We start from the raw sequence: 22,700 nt of genomic DNA, 5'->3' as shown, positions 1-22,700 counted from the left end.
GTAGTGGTTATCTTCTGAGGTCTTTAGTTCTACTGACCGGCAGAATATGTGGCTTACGACACCTAATTAGGAAGTAGAAGAAAAATATATTGCTGATAATTATTTAGATAATGCTGATATTAATATTTCGTCATCTCTTTAGCTCCATGAAAAATATTTGTGAGCCTGTCTGTACACGACGGTTCAGAGAGTGGACAATTTCCAGCACAGTAAAGCTTCTGCCACCAACCGAGTCATTGTTATTAACCCTCACAATCAACGCAATCCAATTATTCTTTTCCAGATGACACCAGACGATTTTCTTCGGCTGAGCGTAAGTCGTGCGCGGTACATGTTTACCTGTACAGTACTTTGTATGGATAATTCAAGTATTGCTGGGATTTGTACAGTACTCTAAACCCAGCCAAACTCATCACAAGACCTAAATGTACTGTGATGAGGTTCTCCAGTCTCTCATTATAATTTTCATGAGCGATACAGAATAGCAAGCTCTAGGCGTACTCACATTGATAGGTGGTGGGACAGTTGGCACCCACTCCCTCACCACCTGTGGGATGTAGGTGGACCAGAAGGTGTAGTAAGGCTGGCGTGGGTTGTAGTGCATGGACGTGTTGAAGGTGGTGTTGATGCTAAGGTACTTCAGCAGACCCTCCTCCACAGCCTCCCAGTTCACCTTCAGGATCTGCACTTGAGTTTGGGTCGGGTTGCTGTCGAGTGGAAATATACAGTGTTCATACAGTCTTCAATATTCTTTTTGGTGAGTAATCTACATTCACAAAATAAATAATAATGCCTATTTCACTTTCATTGCAATAAGAGGAAGCGAGGAGGAGATCGCAAAGGCTGCCCCTCCCCGTTAGACCCCAAACCCACACCTGCGTAATGGATAGACAAAAACTTAATGTAACTAAAATAACAAACCACTGCTATCTAGGAAGTTGACATGCCACTGTCCCTTAGTTTACAATACCAGTTTGTTCAAAAACTTCTGATCCTTTTACTCCACATCACCTACATATGAAAAATACTGCATACACCTAATAAAGACGTCCATTTGTGACATAAGAAGTAGATTTACCATATACGTGATAAGTTACATGATATATAAGAAAAATTATGCAAAATGACGTAACCTGAAGAGTAATTTAGATTGTTTACATTTGTTAAAGATATTCATTTGAGAGATATGGTCGACAATAACTATATGTATAAGTTATGTACAGATGTTACTCGTTATTATCTACGAAATATTAGGTAGGATGATATAAGACTCGTGTACAGTAATTCAAGTACGTGATCTTTATGCATATAACACAAATGACCTGCGCTGTTTGTGGGAACACATTTGTGCTTGTATCTGTCATGCTTGTTAATTGCCATTTGCCCAGGTAAGCATTTTCTTCTTTATTCCCCAAGATATTTGTCTAAAACTTCCTTATACTCTTTCGCAATTCATGCCATTTCAGTGTTACGAAGCTTGCCTGTGTAACTTCAATTAAACATGATTCAAAACCTCCATGTTATTTTCCTTGTTATATAGCAATATATGCCAAAGTTTCATGAGAGTTCATGAGCAATTAGTACTGTCACCAAATTTAAACATTATATGCTTGTATTTAGGTATGAGATAGGTGATTGCCATCGATCCAGGGAAAGTGAGAACTATTAGAATGAAATGTGGCTACAAGTTTAGTAATTCGCCAAACAATCATCACTCTCAGGTAGAAAAATTTAGCCATTAGTAAAAACTCAAAATCTAAACTAAGAATCATTTTTACAGATGTTATTACACACGTCCGAGTTCCTTTTTGAAATAGTTTTCAATCACTGCTGGGAGGGAATTGGCTGACTTGAACATTTGAGATGGCTTCCAATCCATACCAAACATCAACTGTACCATAGCCTTATTTTAGGAACTTCTTTAAGTGAAAGCAAGGCGTCATATGGCTGACTGACTGCTTGGATGACTGACTGATGTACTGTAGCGGACACGTCAGCCGTGGGTGTGCATTTCTACTATACACGTTCAAGCCCCATTTTACTGTTCTTGAAGGGCAGCTGATTCACAGAACTAAGGAATACCACTTTCACTGGAGAAGTGATCAGTATACATGTAAAAGGCTTTTGATAAAATAAAGGACGTGAATAAAGAAGTTTGATAACAGTATACTAAATTGTATAAAATACTGTGGCCCAGTTTCTACATTTAAAATATTTATTTACCAGTTAATGCATCCCCATAACTGTGAAACGATGTCACTGAAAACCAAGTAGGAATGGGCACAATTCGTCAAGTACTCATAACTTAAGAATGGAAATACTGTACAGGTAAAAGTAACTATTGCTGACAAAGCAGAGCAGTAATAAGAAGACAGACAGGTTCACTCATATGCACATTAGGATGGATGACTGATGAAGAATATTAGAAGGCGAGGACGGGGAATAAATGTCAGCTGTCCATTTCAGATTTCTGCTCTCGATAAAATGTCTATTATTATGTTCAGTAAATGGTAGACTCGCATACCGAAATATGCCTCCGGAATCATGTTATTGGCCTAAATATCAACGACTTTAGAGATTCTCGTTCAGTATATGACAATTAAAGTAAATAAGATACTGCTTACCGGAAGTTTTGGGGACATTCTCACCCTTCCCCCTCCCCCCAAATTTCTTATCCTTTGAAATTATCTAACCCTGACGTACCCAACTGTGTGAAGAAATATAATACGGACAAAACTCCTCATAATCGCTGCGTTTACGACACACATGGGATACACGCATGACATAAAACCAAAAAGCATCAGCTGTGGGCAAAGACAAATGCCAAGCCTCTCTGAACTTCGGAAAATAAGTCAGGAGAGAAAAATCAGACGGAAATGAGAGGAAATATTGGAAGAACTTCTGCACGAGAGTTTCTATACTTACTTGCAATGTTCTACCCAGTCCAGCTTAGCCTTCAGCAATTTCGTTCCCCAAATGCCATTAAAATAAACAGTTTAAGATATATTATAGACCTGCTTAATGTTAGAATTTGTTTCTGTATTGCTGGTACACACACTACATAAGAAAGTAAGGTGTGAAAGTGAATGTAAAACTTTCACAAAGGTTGTACTTAACATAATTTTGATGATTTAGCGCAAATGAAGATTTAATTATTCATGGTAAATTATTCAAGGTAAATAAGTGATCACAGTTAGTACTGACGGAAGGAGAAGGAAGTGGGGCAGCTTAAGAATGAAACAGACAGAAACTGAAGAGACGATGTGAAGCATAATTCAGGATTAAAGGGAACGAACTATGGCAATAAAGCAGACTTTTTTTCTTTTTTTTTTTTAATAACAACTCCAGATAAGTTTTCAGGTGATGGTATCTGGCGATGATATCTGTACCTTTATCAGTACCAACCCACATTAGGTTCACTGTAGAAGCGTACTTTCTAGGATGGAAGGTGATTGCTAAAAATAATCATTCCTCATGCTGGCAAAGCACGGAAGGGGAAGAGGACAGTCTCAAATTGTTATAGTGGCTATATTTCTGAAGGTTAGTCTGTATATGTATGTGTCACTGGTAGAACCGAATGGATGTGAACATACGCAAACATATGAAAGGAGATACTACTATCACTGACTCTAAATATCCTTCACTGCATAGGCTCCAGTCAGAACTCGGGCAAATGCATCGCTAGACGAGTGGGCTACAGCACCTTGATAAAATGATAGACTGATGGACAAATGCATTATAGCTTGGCAAACAAACAGCCACAAACGAGTGAACTTATGGCTATTACCCTGTACCTGAGTAAAGCATGTGGCTTCAAATGGAGGAGTTATACCCATTTAATGCAAGTGTGCTAATTGTGAAAATGCAACAGTTTCAGCCCAACATGGACCTTACATATCACGTAATGTATCTGAGTTATGGGGTCCAAGTTGTATCTTCACAATAAACACTGAGTATGTGGATATAATTCTTCCTTCTAAGTAAAATGTGAGCCTCAATTCGCATCCTATTCCCACACAAACTCACCTTCAGCTAATTTATGTATCCCCTCTTCCCATCCTATCCTCCACTGTAACACCCCACACTAAAGCCCAATTCTCATATTCCCACACTAACGCACCCCAGAAAAAAGCATGTAAGCCACTATTTCCACCCCATTCCCACACTAACCCACCCTGACAATAGCAGGTAAACTCCTCTTCCCATCCAGTCCCCTACACTAACACTCCTGACTAATGTAATGCCCTAGTCTTATACCATTCCCACACTAACCCACCCTTGACTAAAACACTTAAGCCCATATTCCCACCTTACTCCCAACACAGACTCATCCCGACTATATGTAGCCCCCTGTACCTATGTTATTCCCACGCTAACTTAACCATAACTAAAATACACAAAAGCCTCTATTTTGACCCTTTTCTCCCACTAACTCACCCCCATCTGGCGAAGTTTGCAATGGTGCGCATCATGAACTCGGAGATGTTGCGGTCACCCTCGCCCCACTGCTCCCTCGACACACGCACGTTCTCGGGATAGAAGTCGGGGTCCATGAAGGGTGCGCCGCTGATGAAGTAGTACTCGATGCTGTTGGGAATCTGAGAGGGACACGGAGAAATGAGAGAGTGCTTAAACATTAACTAATTTAATGTGGTGAAATCTTCCTTTACGTGATTCTTGCTACAACCACACATTTCAATTCAGCTTCAGAGGGGCTTTTTCGCACTGGAATCTGAGGAAGTTTGTTGATACAGATTCTCGTCTCTTTCAGCCCGTCGGTATAATGTATGTTTTAATTCTTGCTATTATTAGGCAAGTTTATTCTCTGTAGGAAAAACTTTTTGGGCTTGAAAGGTTACATATAGCTTTCACAAATGCTATCTATCTATCTATTGCCAGACGCCGTAATCCCGTAAAGGCTGGCCAGCAACAAATCGCCTCCATGTTGCCCTGTCCTCTGCCATTTCACTGCCCTGGTTCCAGCTCACACCCCCCTCTCTCATATACCTCTCCACTCCATCCCTCCATCTCATCCTTGGCCTTCCCCTCCCTCTCTCCCCCTCCACCTCACTCACAGGCATGGAATTTGCCAACAGATGAAAAAGATTAACACCTAAAACCTCCGTGATTTACACCCACTTTTAAAAAATCGTTAGCATTACCTGGACTGAAATACTAGAGTTGCCCTGGTCTTGAGAAGGTTAATGGTGACAGTATTAACACTCTCTGGCTCCTATGACACTCTCGGCTGAATAAAACTGTCTGGCATTAGTTGAAATGGAATACTAGATTTGTTCCGATCATGTGAAGTTAACCATCTTACGTACAGTGACCTTTTGTATATATTTTTCTTGTAACTACCCGAAGATTCTCTCAAACCTAGAAGACACCTTTCGAATTCTAGGGGTTATATTGTTTACCATATATTAATCCCATCGTAAAAAAGGTGCGTCCTAAGCTGAATCAGATCGTGTGGTATTAGCAAGAAAGACCTATTAAATTATGCCATGGTACTAAGAGTGTAAGAGAAGCCGTATCAGCCAACGAGTATGTTTATAAGAAAGAAAGGTTAAATACAGTTGTGAGATTTTTCCGTGTCGTAATTCAGTTCAACACTATATATATATATATCAAAACTTTATGCTGTCCAAGCCATATTATGAGATCAAGGAATTAATGTAGTTTTATAAGAACGGGATCTCCCAGTTTTGTAAACATTCAGTAACTGATCAGAAAAACGAAGCTTCACGAACTGCATATTCTGCGTTTTAATGAAGTTAAAAAAAAAAAAAAAAAAAAGGACATCTAAAGCTGGAATAATACTTCAGTTTCAGGGAAAATTGTTAATTATCAGATCGTGAGACATGAAGGTACACTAGAAGCATAATCACTGTAGAACTATAAAACAACAACAACAATAATAATAATAATAATAATAATAATAATAATAATAATATAATAATAATAATAATAATAATAATAATAATAATAATAATAATAATAATGACAGTAATATTTTAGTAGTACGGTCAGGATCAAGACTCAAGTACTTAATATCATATTGGCAATAATTCACTCTTTCCAGCAGATTCTTTCCACTGCTATTAAAATCTTCTCATCTGATGTTAATGGATAGTGCAATTAAAATTTGGGTTTATTCCATTAGAACCTAATTACCGATTATTGTCAGAGGATTGTCTATCTATCTACTACCCGACGCTTTAATCCCGCAAGGGGTGACCACAAACAAATCATCTCCATGTCGCCCTGTCCCCTACCACTTCACAGCCCTGCTCCCAGCTCACACCCTCCTCTCTCATATACCTCTTCACTCCATCCCTCCATCTCATCCTTAACCTTCCCTTCTCTCCCTCCACCTCACTCACATACACTCTTCTCGTCAGTCTCTCGCTCTCCATTCTCTCCACATGGCCAAATCACCTCAATGTGTTTCTCCTAACGCTTCCTATCACATCCACAACCTCACCACAACGCTCCTTCACTTCCTCATTTGTCAGTCAGGAATTAATTAATAAAACCAAACCTTTATTCCTATAATTCTAACTTAAATATCATGTTAATTAACTAAACAGGTGGCTCTGTTGCAGAAACAGGGAAAGAAAACGTAGAAGAACTATCAACAAAGCGCCCAGCGAAAACGGGCCACGCGTTCCCCTACTCATCATGCAAACCTTTGAGATTCACGGTTACATACTCAAACACTTCATATAACAGTGAGTGATCATTCAATAATTGTCTTTTTGAAGTTCCTTTATATCAAATTCAAGAAATTAGGCAGTCTATTATTCCATTCCTAGCAATACAGCAGGTTTGCCAGTTCCCCCGGCTTGCTGTGCCAGTTGTGTGGAAAAAGCTGTGATATTGTAGCACACACTTCCATGTCGTCCGTGGCAGTAGAAGATGTTACATGAAATACTTTTGTGTGACAGTAATATGAAGCACACGACAAACCAAACGTGTATGGGCGAGAAGGCTACTTTCTGACGTTCGTGGGCGATAAGAAATAAGGGAGGAAAGACACAGTGCTGGCAGGGGACCGTTTGCCAACTTTAGACCGTGATTGTATTGCAGACCTCGCACTACGTCGCCTCTTCTGATGCTCTTTTTTTTCTATAAACCCTATGTCATAATTTCTATAATACACTTTGCTACTGACCGACCATTTTATTGAGCCTGGGAGAACAACTTGGCAGTGAAAGAGTTACTGAAGCGTGTATCTAACTTCCTCCATTTCCAAAAATTCCTCATATTTCTTTATTCACCTTGGAAGAGCAGTCTAACAGGGAATAGATTAATGGCTACATCAAGAAAGAGAGAGAGGGAGAGAGAGAGAGAGAGAGAGAGAGAGAGAGAGAGAGAGAGAATAAAAGTGTGGAGATAGTGCAAATAAAATACCAAAGACGTCATTGCTGTGAAAGGTACTACAGAAAATTTCCTCGTCCCTTTCCACTACTATATACGTGCCTGTTCGCCTGAAATTATTGTCCCAGATGTAGGAAAAATTTATACTCTTTTTAAACATATCTTTGACTTATAATGAGCACTGCCAGCGTATGTGATAATGGATGTGAGTGAGGTGGAAGAGGAGAGGGAGAGTGGGAGACCGAAGATGATGAAGTGGAGGGATGGGATGAAGACATATATAAACGACAAATGTGTGAGATGTGGAGGACAGGACAGCATGGAGGCGCTCTGTTGATGTCCTCCACCCCCAGGAATAAGGCTTCTGGCTCTGAATAAATATACACAGAAATCCACACAGTTTCATATCACATTACAGTACCTCTCGCCAAAATGGGAACTTCAGCGCCTCCACTGTTGTGTTGAGGAGGTAGTAGTAGGTCGGGACGCCGCGTTTCGAGGTTGTGTTGACCAGGACCTTGACAAGCTGATCCACTGGGGACTTGTAGAGTGCGTCCGACAGCATCTGAGGGAGAAGGCCGAGAAATAATAGAGGTTTGAGGACACATATCTCCCCAAAGTCTGACGCATACCTAGCGGGAAAAATCGAACAACCTGCAACACGCACTAGTAAAGATGGGGTTTTTAATGTATTTTGACCAGTTGTAAATTTTCTTCAGACGAAACTAGGAAGATAGTTGTTTGTTTGACTATACAGTTGGGGACCTGGACGGGAAGTTTGACTGTCGCGTGTCGTATCCTAAAGGAAGATTGTGACGATAATATTTAACTGTCTAATTTAATAACTCGTTCACTGATAGATTTTAATTCTAAGCCCTTCTCTTCTTACTATATGCTGTACGTATGATTACTAAAGTCAGTCTGTTTTTATTTCGGAAATGGGACACTCCAGCAACAAATAGTAAGCCGCTGTTGCAAGAAATATTACAGGCCTATTAAGTAGCTTGCATGGAATTAAACTCCTTGTTTACTACAGTGTGTTTTTCTAACGTAGCAAAGATCAGTGACGCCTTTCAATAACACCTTTCAACTCAGTGATGATCAGGTGTACCCGTATTAGAGGGGCAATATGACTGGTAGCCAAGAAGACTCATTCCACCTTCATAACAAAGGCTTATCCGGTGATGTATTACTTTGTGGTAGGTGGCAGCGACCATCATACGCGTACACTCACGTCATATAATGTTGCCCAATTTGCCTTCAGCTTTATCATTCCGTTTCTGTGTCTGCATTCCCTCTCTTCCTGTTTCTCCCATCCTTCCCGCCACTTTTTATTACTCATCTTTTCACTTCATGAGGCTCTGTGCTGAGCAACAAGCCTAATGGTTTCCTATAACCCAAGAAACCATTTACACTATTGAGTGGTAACCATATGACCAAATACCAAAATGATGTGAAGCCAGCTATGGTGCCTCTGTTAACTGGGTGGAGAGACGCAAATGGGGTTTCCATAAGGGAACCAAACCTCCACTTTCTACCCCGTGCCTTGCTGTGGCGAGTCGCAGTCAACCACAAGGGAACACCATTTCACTGCACGGGATGGCCCTGCAGAAGCGGTTGCCTTCATTCGGTCGATGAGTCTGCTCAGCCAGACAGACCAAGGCTGCGTAACAACAACTGTAATATTCAAGTTATGGAAGATGTCCAGTTCCATCTGTTACAAATAAACCGACTTTAGTAAAAGGCAGATGATAAAATGTTTGTATGACAACTGGTGTTAGGACTCTTTTTAGGCATGCACTAGTGCTAGAACTCTGTTTCCTTAGAGCAGAATCCGTTTCTTTTTTCAATTTTCTTTTACTTGACTATAGAGAATCTGCCAAGTTCATACCAGAAAAGTTTAAACTGGAATGGTTGGTTTTGTCCTTGAGATAGTTATTAGCTTATTATTAACCTAAGAAGGCGAATATGTAAGTAAACCCCTTAATTTTTCACACATGGAGCACCTGTAAATGATAATGTGGTCAGCCTACATCCCACAATACAGGGTGTTGTCAGTAATGATGGAGGACGCTCAGACATGTTTTATCACTATCATAAGTTGCCGTCAAAAAAAGCGAGCTTGCCCACACCTTTTTGCTCTCAGTTTTTATTATACAGCTGTGTGTCTATACTCTGTCACACCCAAGGTATGTTTGTACACCCTATGCTTCAGACAAGATGATTTCCACCTGTATTCACATTAATTTATTTGAAGTCAAGCTTCTATTACGCTCTTAGTTTCCACACTATAATTTAGCGGGTCATATGAGTTTACGACTACTAGAAGAAATGCACCTTCCTCATATATTTTTATTCTAATTAGATACTTTTTAACTTTACAAAATTTTTTCTAAGGACAGCCAAAGGCCATTTTATTTACTTTCAGAAATCCACTACCGAAATGCAATAGTACCGTACTAGATTTATTCCATGCATCTTCTACTGAAGTACGTGAAAGGGTACAGCAGGGAAGAAAGGTTGTTGGTACACTGAAAGCAGTGATGAGAAATAGGGAGGTGAGTATGGAAGTTAAGAAGTCACTGCATGATGGTATTGTGATCCCTACCCTGACGTATGGAAGCGAGGCGTGGACCTTGCAAGAGGGGAACAAGTCAAGAGTGAGAGCAGTGGAAATGAGTTACTTGAGAGGAGCATGTGGAGTGACGTGGAGGGACAGGTTGACGAATGAAGAAGTGAAGGAACGTTGTGGGGTAGATGTGGATGTGGTTGAAAAGATTAGGAGAAATACACTGAGGTGGTTTGGACATGTGGAGAGAATGGAGAATGAAAGACTGACTAAGAGGGTGTATGTTGGTGTGGTGGAGGGAGGGAGAGGGAGGGGTAGACCGAGGATGAGGTGGAGGGATGGAGTTGAGAGGTATATGAGGGAGGGGGGGGTGAGTTGGGGGGAGGGGAGTCAAATGGTGGGTGACAGAGTGACTTGGAGGCGTTTTGTCTGCGGCCACCCTTTGCGGGATTAGGGCGTCGGGCTATAGATAGATAGATAGATAGATCTTCTACTGATCCCCTCATCACATCTCATAGATCATCATTTTTTTTCTGGTATGACATTAGATAAAATTATGTAAACCTCTGGGACGCGCTTTTGTCTCTGTTTCCTTTCTGTTTTCTTCCTGAGGTTACCGTTTCCTGGCGAGGATTTCACAAGTCACGTTCATGTTGTTACTGCTCCTTGACACTTAGCGCACGATCCAACTACACTTATATTTATTAAATCGTGAGCTGATGGCCAGAGCAAAACTGTTAAGACCTGATGTGAAACGGTAAGTGGTAAGTATTTTTAACCCTTAGACCGCAGGAGTCCACACTAAAGTGAAATATGATTGAAGGCTGGGTGATAAAGTAATTAATATTCCTGAGTAGTGAATATGTTAACAGTCTGCCAGGGATTTAACTATAGATGAAGAACATCATTAACTTTATTAATTCGGTGACCTACTTCAGTTATATTCTGGTTACCTCCAAGTGATTTCATGCAGCCTCCTTCAATACCAGAAATATGTTCTAAGTTGCACAAAGTATTCTGATGGTAGCAAGAATGAACTATGAAATAAGTCAGGGAGTTTAAAACACTTATACCCGTTAAGAACAATTGATTCTGTGTGGACAAATTTATGGATAGCATATAAACGTAGATCCTATCCACCCCTGTCTCTCTTTTCCACATCGTCGTCTTTTAGTGTCTGGGACAGTCTTTGATTCGAGAAGTACTCACATTGACATACTCCTCACGGATATGTGTGACGTTGTGAGGGTCGGGTCCGTAGGTGTACATCCACTTGATAGCATCGTAGGCGCCGTCAGGGTTGAGGGAGTAGTTGTACTGCCTCACCCAGTCCTTCACACGGGCGTTGAAGAAATCCTCCGTCACCACATGGCCGTTCTGGATAAGTCGGTTGTCTTTGTCTGTGAGCAACGACAGAGTAAGTAAGAGAGTGAGTTAAGGGAGTTAGCAAGAGAGTAAGAATGATTAAGCAAGAGAGTAAGAGAATAAGCAAGAGTAACAAAATGAGCAAAAGAACGGGAAGGCTAGGGATGACAAAGACGGGAAAACACGGAAAGATAAACTGTAACAGACAATCCATATTAGCCATTTCTAAGCCAGCGTATTCCAGATCTTTTAAGCTGTACGAGACCATACTTCCTGGCAGTGTTTATATGACAGAAAGTAAAGTAAGTAACTGGGAAAAGAATAAAAACAGACCTTCCATGCACTAAAGACACTTATTTACCTCTTGATGACAGCACCGACCTGATGTAAAGCAGGCAAAAGCTAAACAATCCTCTCGCGTGCATCCTACACTGTGCTGATGCCAGATAATTACTTCTTTTTTCTTAATCACTCTTTTTAACGTAGTACAGTACTTATTTCAGAGGCCTTCTTTCAAAATAGGAGTGACTTTAGAATTTTAGGGGTTAGATGTAGTCTTCGCTAAAGCCTTTCGCTCCTACAGGAACTCTACTTAATTAAGATTGTCTGGTAGTAGCAAGAATAAATGTTAAAAAGACATTCTCGTAGTGTTTTCTTTTATATATAATCAAGGTGTGCAGTAGATGAAGGAGCAGGCTAAGTACAAGAAGCCGGAATGTTGGAATTATGGCTTCATTACATCTTTCATACCTATTTTTCCATGCTTATCCCTGTCACTCGATTGCCGTAAGCATATTTCCTACCTGTTGCTACTAGGTGATTATATTCAGTTTGGAAAGAGTCTCTAGTTGTAACGGGGATGAAGAGATCTTTATGTACCCCGTCCAAATTGAATAACACTCCTAAACTGAATAAGACCACCTCCATAGAGCAATCATCTAGATACAGCAAGGAAAAAATATTATATGCGTCCTAAGACTGAAAAAATAAATCCTGTGTGAAGATCCTACATAAGACTCTTTGAACTCTCTTAGGACACGAACCATAGAAGACCAGAAACCCCAGGTATAATATCCAATCCTCTTGCACAATAATAAGTCTGAAGTTACTTAAAACACAAATGACAGGAGGTGGGATCGCCAAATAGTTACGCTGTTACTAAAGGACGGAAAAGCATTACCCTCATAAACATACCTCTTCTCTAGATCTAGAATTTATCTCCGTCAACCTAGTAAAGTTTTGTTATTTTATTACTACCGCCAGACAATTGTACTCAGCGTAGAGATTTGTTGTATTGGACAGGTTGAATATAGAATCATTTATCACTTCAGTACCAGTGGTCTCTCGTAAGCTGAATATAATCGTCTGAAGGTAGCTAGGACAAGTTTAACGATACTTCACTGAAATGAAAGAGTAAAGCAATCCCAAGCCAACTCACACACATGAAAGAATTATATGCACATTTGGAAAGGCTTACTGGGAAGATACAACCGTTTCGACCTGACTTGGACTCTCTTCAGGCATTTACAGAGACAGAATTTATGTGTATAGTCTATAATATACCACATATGTGCCGTGTCTGTACCTGAACAGGCTCCAAGACCGTTCAAAATCGGTTCTGAACTGTTGTACCTTCCTAATATCCAGCTTTTCCAAATATTCCAACTTTTCTAAATAATTTTTCCTTTGAACAGTTGACGGCCATGTTATATTAAAACTCACAGACGATATTTGCAGCTGCATCCCTGTTGACCCCCGCGAGGTAGCGAAGATTAGGGTGGTGGTGGTTGCGTTCGTACAGGTGGATGGGCAGTTCCGGCACCACCCGCCAGTCCTTCTCCTCCCAGTCCTCATACCACTCATCACCAGGCACCGTGAAGTTGGCATCCACGGCAGGACCCCACGCAAAGGTTCCAATGTCTGGCTGTAATGTGTAGGAAGAAATTTTGTAACAGAAGGTCTGCTGAGTTAAGGCACTTCAACCGGTGTACTGAAGTTTGCGTACAGATTATGGTCTAGAGAGTTAGGGTGCTCCAATCAAATGTGGCCAAAAAGAGTTTCAGTCCAAACAGTGGCTGGGGTTTATTGCACACATAATGTCGCTCAGGGAAGAGCGACTACTCACTCCTTTAAAATATCTGGACTGCGTAGCCTAGCCCTAAACCTCTACACTCATGAAGGAGAAGTAAAAGACTGAATGATGTATATGGATTAGTTTCTTATTCATGAGGTTGCATGAAGATAAGTGGTGTTAATTCTTACCAAGATTAAATCACATGTGGGTTATGGTCTGGCAAGCCAAATACATCATGTTACACTGTACTGAAAGGAAGGCTACTCATTTTCACACATATCTGACAATCTCTGAAGCCCCTATACACACTCGTATATCTGGCAAACTTTATAATTACAACTAAATCCATGTAGACAACTAGCTAAATGCATGAAAGTTTCTATTCTTATCATCTAACTCCACACCCTACAAGGGTATTAAAATAAGGAGAGTACCAGTATTTTCATGCCTGGACTTTATGCAGCAGGATGGCATACCAACTGCTGAGCTACACATGTCTGAAAGTGTCCAGCAAGATACTCTAAAGAGGCACAACTCCAGGTCAGGTGCCCGCTCAGCCAAGAAAGACTGCTCGGTAGTAACTCATTGTCACCAGAAACTGATGGACAGCCCAAAACACCAGGACAACATAATGACGTTCAGAAGCATTCGAGAAAATACGAAGTTTCACTAACTGCTGCAGAATAGCTGTCATCTTTAGCACAGAACACGGAAGAAGATACCTTGCAGCTGTCAAAACTGTGGTAATGTCTTTTGAAAATGGCCAGACATGGATGATATGTCATGACTTACCATATTCTTGTTCTGATCTCTACCCTGAACAATGACATTTGCTTGCACAACTTTGTATGATTGTACTTTTCTATAATGCTTTGCATTTAAAAGTATGTATGCATGTGCACAGGTATTCATATGTCCTATTATTTCCTTCGTACTGTTTAAATATACGTTTTGGGTGTTGATTTGACGCCTCGATTTTTCTATTACAGTCTGATACTCGCATGCATATGTAACCAACGAGAGGCAATGTTCCAAGCCTGCATGCATCAGCCCTTTTCATCTAATGGTTACTTAGGAGGTTGCACAGTGTCCCACGACATTCAAATGCCGTAACCCAGAGATCTCATTTTAGGACCACATCACACGTTTGTTTGGTGTATCCACCCGGGCTCCCCCTTCCACCTTCGGGTCTACAGCAGTTCACCGAGTAACTTTCACATATCCTGTCAGAATATCTATATCACCTTTTCCTACCTGTAAGCATTAGTTCACTTAGTACGCTCATTTCACTAAAGTCTTTTACCGTCCATGTAACACTGCCACGAAGTACCACCATATATCCCTTGTTTTTTATACATACAGAGTAGTTTTCTTGTAAATATGGGAAACAGCTATCTAAGCTCTTTTCAGCCACTTCTGAGTATTTTTCTAGCCTGTGTAACACCTCCCTTGCTAATCATATCGTCCACTAACAAAATTCGCCAACATACTCTAGACTTCCGCGTACCAAGCCCCCCCAGCCATGTCTGGATGACAGAATCACCTTTGCACATGGCACACTCTTAACTAGTTAAACTTCTCAGTCTACCTTTCAGACCACTTGAATCCCTTTATGTTTTTCTTATTTTATTTTGTTATCTCCGGTCGTATAAATTCACATTAGTGAAACTTTTTGAAGGGTTATATATAGCATTCACTTAACCATTTATTAACTGGGATCTCTCATAAAGCTGAGTATAGTCGTTGGTGGTGATTTGACTGAAGTGAAAAATATAAAAAGCACATCACCGTGTTCAGTGGCGTAACTTGAACCAACCTTTATTGGTGCTGACGCCAGCTCTTCATAGCTACGTCTGTTAAGGCACTGAAGTAGTTTGTACGATGTCTCCACGGTACAGCCCACCTCCAGGCCGTACACTCTTGATGTGTTTTGGACGCGATACACGTCATCCAGAGCTGCCCAGTCCGCCAGGGGAGAGCCGCTCTGTAGGAGGAAAGACAAACCCGTGGGAAGCATATAGAGTTTGGAGTAAGAAGTACTGTGTGTGTGTGTAAAAGTATTAGTTCCGTTGCTACGTATAAAATCTATTCTCTTGTTTCATCCTAATACAGTACCGGTTATATGGAAAAGATTTTGATATTTACACATAACCAGAATTACCTTTATGCTACTGAGCTGGGAGAGTATGACGAAATAATTTCCAGATTAAAGAAAATTATACCTGGCAGTTACCTTCTTACCCAGACACATGTGTTCCTTGCTGATAAATACATACAACTACTGTCACGGGCAAAGGAATATTGGTATGTGTACTGTGAAGGATAATTTGAGGTGTTAGCGGTGTTATCCTCAAGACCTTACTGTAGTATGCTAAAACCTCTTCCTTACCGATTAATTTTACCTACTACGTCATACAGTATTTATCACTTGTATGTCATTAGGTTTCTCACCAAAAAATGGACAGCATCAGAACTTCATCCATTTCTTTCAAGTGTTTTCCAATTGCCTTTTCAATATGGCGACATTCCTTTACTTCTTCAGTAATTTGGCACAATTGTTCCTTAGGCCAATAATCCTAGATCCTCTCTCTCTCTCTCTCTCTCTCTCTCTCTGATAGATAGATAGATAGATAAGACATATAGGGGGGTAGGGGTATTTTTGCCTCTTCGACACGAACACTATAATCCTTAGAAGAAACTTTCCACCTGAAGGGCTTAGATTTGGCTTTTACTAACTCCCGCCATGCAAGAGCTAAATAAAATGAGCAAACAGAGTCGTCTAGTGGAAGTAAAATGACAGAGACGTCAGTGTATTCCGCTACTGAAAATTTTAATAATCATAGAGATAAAAGAAGATGAAGGGATGGAGTGGAGAGGTATATGAGGGAGGAGGGTGTGAGCTGGGAGCAGGGCAATGAAATGGCGGGGGACAGGGCGACATGGAGGCGATTTGTTTGTGGCCACCCCTTACGGGATTAAGGCGTCTGGCAATAGATAGATAAAAGAATACCCAGTGATCGCAAACCTAACCCTAAAACTCTTATTCTCGTAGGCTGAGATGGCTGGCTTGCACTTCTTCGTTATTATTCATTTTCTGCACATTAATATTGCCGTCTATGTTATACTGGGTTGTACATATATAACCCTCCCCTTCCAATCCGCAGGGAGATTTGTCGTATGTTGCGGGAAAAGATCATTCGGTGTTATCAGTCTGTCAAGCATCGTTTATCTTATTTCCTTACCAATTCAACATCCACGCCCACACCAGCAGACTGCACAACCCTCGCAACTCAATAAGTTACCGGCAACTGAGTGTCTCGTGCAGCGCTATTTATGAACCACCCAGTATTGGTCGGCAATGAAAAGAGGTGAATAATACAACAGAGAATTTATGTATAATGTGCAAGATGTAAAAGATACAGTAGTAATGAAGTGTAATGGGCAAAATAAATTCATAAGAGGTGATAAAGCCTAGGACGACGATAATACCACCTTAGGGACAACATTGAAAAGACTTAAGTGGTCCCGAGCACTTCTTTTTCAATAGCTTATTTTTTTTTAATATGGTACAGAAATATGCAACTCTACCGGCCGTGTAACTAAACAGTGTCCGTCGAGGTGTAAGGAAGAGCCTAATTTTTTATGGTAAATTATGGAAAAGCTGTGATTAGTCGATGTACTTAGCCTGCATCCCATATTACAGTGCACTCAGCAATGATTGATAGGGGTTACATGTTCTACTCGCAGGTTCTACCATTATCACACATGCCAGAAAATGTCGTGAGAAGTAAGGGGCTTGTCCTCACCTCCATGTTCTCAGTTTTAACCCTGGAACTCTAACCCCGGATATAGCCCTATAATATATACAAAAACTATGTCCATTGCCTAAATGCATTGGCCACATACGGGAAATACTAACGCTTATAGATCGCTACTGGTAACGTGCTAGGTGCCTCCTAAGTTTATGAAAAGAGAGGACTTTGGACCTTATTTCTTGTTGGTTCCTGCGAGTTCAAAACGATTCTTCCTCAGCGATTTATTTTTTCACAGACCTCAATAATCGTTTTATCTGATACTGATGAAAGTGTATACAAGAGAGTATAAGGTGTAGCATTGAAAAATTAATCGCTCAGGAGGAAGTGTTACGAATTATTCTCCGTGAGCCACAAAATATACGGTCACTGGACATAGAGTGAGTGAGGTTAAGTGTGAGGGAGGAGGAGGAGGGAGAAACTGAAGATGATTTGGAGGTTGGAGTGGAGAGGTACATAAGTAGGCTGAGAGTGAGTTGAAGAAAGGGCAGACTAATGGCAAACGACAGGGTGACATGAAGCCCATTCCTTTGTACCCACCCCTTCTGGGAATACGGAGTTTGACGACAAACAGACAGGCAGATAGATAGATAGATATACAGTTAGAGAGACAGCTAGGTGGATAGATAGATAGATAGACAGATAGACAGGCAGACAAACACAAACGTCACTCACCATGGAGATGACCTGAGCCACATAATCCTTGGTGCGGGGTAGGACGGCCAGTAACCCAGCCATGGCCCCTCCTGCTTCTGGTCCCATCACCGTGATCCTGTTGCGGTCGCCATTGAAGAAGCGGATGTTGTCGTGCACCCACTCCAGAGCCCTCGCCATGTCCAGCAGCCCGTAGTTACCTGGGGAGTTGACGTCACCGGTGCTAAGGAACCCTGTGAAGGAAGGATTTGGATTAGGACAGGAGGATTATTGAAGGAGGTATTCAGTTTTTGTTCCCATCAAAATTTTCCTCATGTCCTTTATTTATGGTCTTTATATATAATCACACCACATACTGCACAGTCTCGGAAAAAAAAAAAAGATCGAAAAGAAGATGATGATAAAGATGAAGATGAAGAAGAAGGAAGAGGAAAAGGAGGAGGAGGAAGGATGGAGGAGGCTCAGTTCATAGCTACCGACTAAAGTCATTAAGGGAGCTAAGTAATTTTCTCAAAGTCCCAACCATCGCCTAAAGTACGACCCAAAATAGTCAGGTCCCACTTCACAGCCATGTCCAGCAGCCCTTTTTGCCATGTAAGTTAACCCCTTAAGCCCAATGTCACACTTTTTAATAGTAGGCTACTCAATCACCAGACAATTTTACTCAGCTATGGAAAGATATATTATAGTGGAGGGTTTAGACGTAGTTTCATTAGCCTCTTCACTAATACGGAATAAAAACTGTCTATTGCTAAAAGAGACAGGCTGAACTGTCTGTGTGTCTTATTACTGAAGAGGTCAACATCGCCAGTTTTTTTACGTTTCCTGCGAAGACGACGAGCCGGTATTGTATCCAGCGATCGGCCTATCTAATCATATATATTGTACTCCTGAAAGGAAAATATTTAACACTTCCAACTGTGTTTTACAAAGATCATACGATTAGAAAGAAAATATATGCAACGTAACATAAAGGACAGTGGTATGTGATAATTTGTGGTGTCATGCTTGGGCTGTCTACAAGTACAGTACTCGTATGAGACATGATGTCATATACTGGTGTATTCTTTGATTATAGATAGTCCACCTTAACTTACCATATTTCCCGTCGCTTAGTGGCAAATAAGTGAATCCTATGACTCTACACCGTTATCGTTGCATTTCTTCGTGACTAGCACTTTATTCTAGTGTTAATCGCTAGTTACACCCGAACATTCAAGATGGCGAAGTTAAAGTGAACATAATTGATAGTTTATTAAATTATAGTGTCATCTGCAAGTCTGATACTTGATTACTGAACCACAGAAAACTGACTGAATGCCGCAATTCAATACTGCAAAAGTGTACGTAAAAATAATTACATAACCAACAGTCATAATTTCATTATAAATGGGATAGAAACGATCCATTAACAGAGAAATGGCAGTTATAAAACGGAAAGACTTCGCATCAGAGTCTTTAGTGAAACTGGCCATATATTAAATAACTCCATATTCAACCCTTTACAATATGAAACCTTGTCTGGTGTGGTATTCGTGACTAGTAAACGAAAATAGAAGCTTAGGTATTTTGCGCGTTAACAAAGATATGTTGCACAAGAGGGGAAGGTTCTCGACTGGATTCTGGCATTTTATATTATTCATGTTAGCTGGTGTTGATATTATATTTTTGGGATATTCTTAAAATAAAATCCATATTATGCAGGGAAAGAAAGAACCAAAGAGAAAACTGGGAAAAGTGGTCGGTGGACACAACATACACATGAAATTGTGACGACAGAGGAAGAATATTCCACAGAGAACTGAAAACACCTGTGAAAACGTACATAAGAGGACCAATAGAAGGAGAACTGAAAACACCTGTGATAATATACATAAGGGTACCAATAGAAGGATGGGATTACTGCAAAAGAGACAGATAGTAATACCGATTATCAGTCCCACAGAAGAGAGTAAATGATGCACTATTAATGAAAGAGGGAAAATGTGAAAGGAAAACAAGTTGGTGAATCGGGTAACATATGAATTTCATTATCTTCAAAGAATCGAGTTCTCTTCTGTAACCTTCATCATCATCTCTTCTCTGTCCCGTCAAAGCTGTGTGTGTGTGTGTGTGTGTGTGTGTGTGTGTGTGTGTGTGTGTGTGTGTGTGTGTGTGTGTGTGTGTGTGTGTGTGTGTGTGTGTGTGTGTGTGTGTGTGTGTGTGTGTGTGTGTGTGTGTGTGTGTGTGTGTGTGTGTGTGTGTGTGTGTGTGTGTGTGTGTGCTAGTTTTGGCTGGTACGTGTCAACATATCTCGACTTGGAACTACACAGTCTGGGGGAGGAGAAAGTAGTCATTATTTATTTATTTTTTATTTTATTTTATATTTTTGAGAGGGGAGATGCATCGCACTCTCGGAAGGTGGTACTTCATCGTTTCACTCTTAGTATTGATGGAACTGTAAATCCTCCTTATGTAGAGCAATGGTTCCCAATTTCTTCTGTCTCATTCCCACTTTTACAAACGCGTTCTTGAGTTATGAAGCTCCAACTCGAAGTCCACAGCAAATTAGCCCATGCAACAGTTCCCACTTCCACACAGACAAACAAGGCGGGCAGCTGTTCTTGTGAGTTGTAATAACATACGCCACCGTTATTCAAGCCACGTCTAAGTAATTACATGCCTCAATGTTTATACTCAGTCAGCTTTTGCTTCCCAGACCTGCTGGTGGGTAGGGGTGTATTGGAGCAGTGTCTGATCTGCAGTTTTGTGGAAATATTGAAATTAAAGATAGGAATTATACTTTTTAAAAATCCCCATGAAAAATTAATTTGGCCATGTGAAATAAACTTTCTCAATATTCACCAAAACTTTTTATCAACGAATGCCATAAGTATTTGCAAAAATTATCATAGTTTTGAACTTAAGGCAGGATATTCTAGGTTCTTCATTTAACTGGACATCCTTAAAAATACAGTGCTGCCATGAAAATTGTTTACAAATAGCGATTTTTTACAGATTATTTGTGACCGGTTGTGTTTCACGATATCTATTACCACTGTCGTGATTTGCAAGATGAGCAAATTATACTTTTGGTGCAAGTCACACATCGCAACGTGCTTATTTGATTTTTACCAAAAGCAAGAAACAAAACACCGATAACTTCATTCACAACAAAAGATGAAATTACGGTGGAATGTGGTGAACTTGAACAACATCTATGCTTAATATCATTTTTATCAAAAGCTCGTTTGAATACGTTCAATACCTTAGAGGGGGCATCTATTACCTATTTTGCTTATTAACTGTGCCCTCTACTGACAAGCGTGACTACAAACACCGACAAAATCCTGCCAACTATTGGCCACAACACTACCAGGTCTCTTCCCTGAACTGATTATGGTATGCTGCAAATTTTTTAGAAAGACCGAATAAAATGGCATCAGTGCCACACGGATATTTTTGCTAATATAATTAGTTTAATATTAAATAAACATTTTCACTATACAGAAATTTAGGAAAATCCCTGAAGATGTTGGGCAGCTCTAGCACTTAAACATCTGAAGTGAATTGTTTATAATAAGAATTTTTTGCCACAATGCGTTAGTAATAATCTCGCAAGAATAGAAATACAAGAACACACACCAATCAACAAACAAATAGAATTGCCAGGAACCTATTGAAATTTTTTCTTAGTCCCTTTGAGGTCATGCACGAGCATTATAAATCATGTATTTGTAATATGTATTTTAAGGACGCAATCTTTTTGTACTATAAATACAGCAAGCACAGTTTTGTCCGTTAGGTAGAACCAAAACGAGCTAGACACAACAGACTGTGTCTGCTGGGAACAGAATTTGCTAAGACATAACACACCTTCTCAGACCTCAATGGCTTGCCACCTAGTTCATTCACCAAGTAACTTTGTTTGAATCCGTGAAACTGGAAAACAGGAGACTAATAAGTTTAAGGTACGAGCGGGAAGACTGCCACTCAGGACTTAACATAATATGAGGATTTAGTTTTTTACCCACCACCTGACGAAGTCAGAGGAGGGTGTTGTTATCACTGAGATCAATAGGCGTCCGTCCACAGAGTTGGGTGGCAGGGCGCCTGGACAGGCATACATATTTCGTTTCCGGGCCAGAACACAGAAAGTATTCAATATACAATTATGAAACTGCACAGAGATACGTGTCTCAGAGTGAACTGGTGCCTTTTGATAAGTAGAGTGCTGTGTCTTGTTTTGTTTTTTTTATAATGAAAAGTTGACAAAAAAAAAAAAAATCCAGAGATCTTAATGCAACCTACCCAAGAAATCTAAAGGGCACAGGTTGCGTTCTCCTTAAGCCCACCTTTAAAAAGAAAAGATTGGGGGCGGGAGGGGTGAGGGCCGTTATGCGCTTGGTTAGGTGTGCAGGGAGTTTGGGGGTGAGTGCTTGGTCAGATGGAAGGTTGCAACAGCGTAGCATTGCCTATGTTTTTACTCAGATTCCGGACAGCAACATCACACTGTAACAGATCTTTTAAGTTGTAAACCTCCATAAAAGGCCAACACACACACACACACACACACACACACACACACACACACACACACACACACACACACACACACAGCGAGAGAGACAGACAGAGACACAGGGAGGTGATGAGCTAATGCAGTGAGAAGTGATATCTAAGCATGAAACTCATCCATCCCAAACTGCAGCAGGGGCGATTTCCTACCACGATCAGACAAACACTGAACATAACAATGACAATACAGCTTATATTGTTAAACATGGACCCCTAGTTGGGATGCACTGATGTAGAGGGTAATGAGGAACTAATTTGTTTTTCTTATTAATTTTCCACCGTACAA

At 40.5% G+C, this 22,700-nt stretch overlaps 1 protein-coding gene across 1 annotated transcript in view; it reads right to left on the bottom strand.

The window, feature by feature from the left end:
* Gli (carboxyl ester lipase-like protein Gli) overlaps positions 1-22,700 on the bottom strand; it is a 108,073-nt gene that overhangs the window by 7,739 nt on the left and 77,634 nt on the right. The window contains exons 5-11 of the mRNA XM_080277499.1: positions 17,879-18,090; positions 15,208-15,375; positions 13,040-13,241; positions 11,162-11,352; positions 7,805-7,948; positions 4,438-4,598; positions 506-707 (exon numbers count right to left, since the gene is read on the bottom strand). Coding sequence (XP_080133625.1) covers positions 506-707; positions 4,438-4,598; positions 7,805-7,948; positions 11,162-11,352; positions 13,040-13,241; positions 15,208-15,375; positions 17,879-18,090 — 1,280 coding nt within the window. The remainder of the gene's footprint in view (positions 1-505; positions 708-4,437; positions 4,599-7,804; positions 7,949-11,161; positions 11,353-13,039; positions 13,242-15,207; positions 15,376-17,878; positions 18,091-22,700) is intronic.

The sequence above is a fragment of the Coenobita brevimanus genome, chromosome 70 (assembly GCF_032717465.1).
Source record: "Coenobita brevimanus isolate Jiangsu-jjx chromosome 70, ASM3271746v2, whole genome shotgun sequence".
NCBI classification, from domain to species: Eukaryota; Metazoa; Arthropoda; class Malacostraca; order Decapoda; family Coenobitidae; genus Coenobita; species Coenobita brevimanus.
The sequence above is the reverse complement of the archived record's forward strand: the minus strand, read 5'-3'. Positions and strand labels throughout refer to the sequence as shown.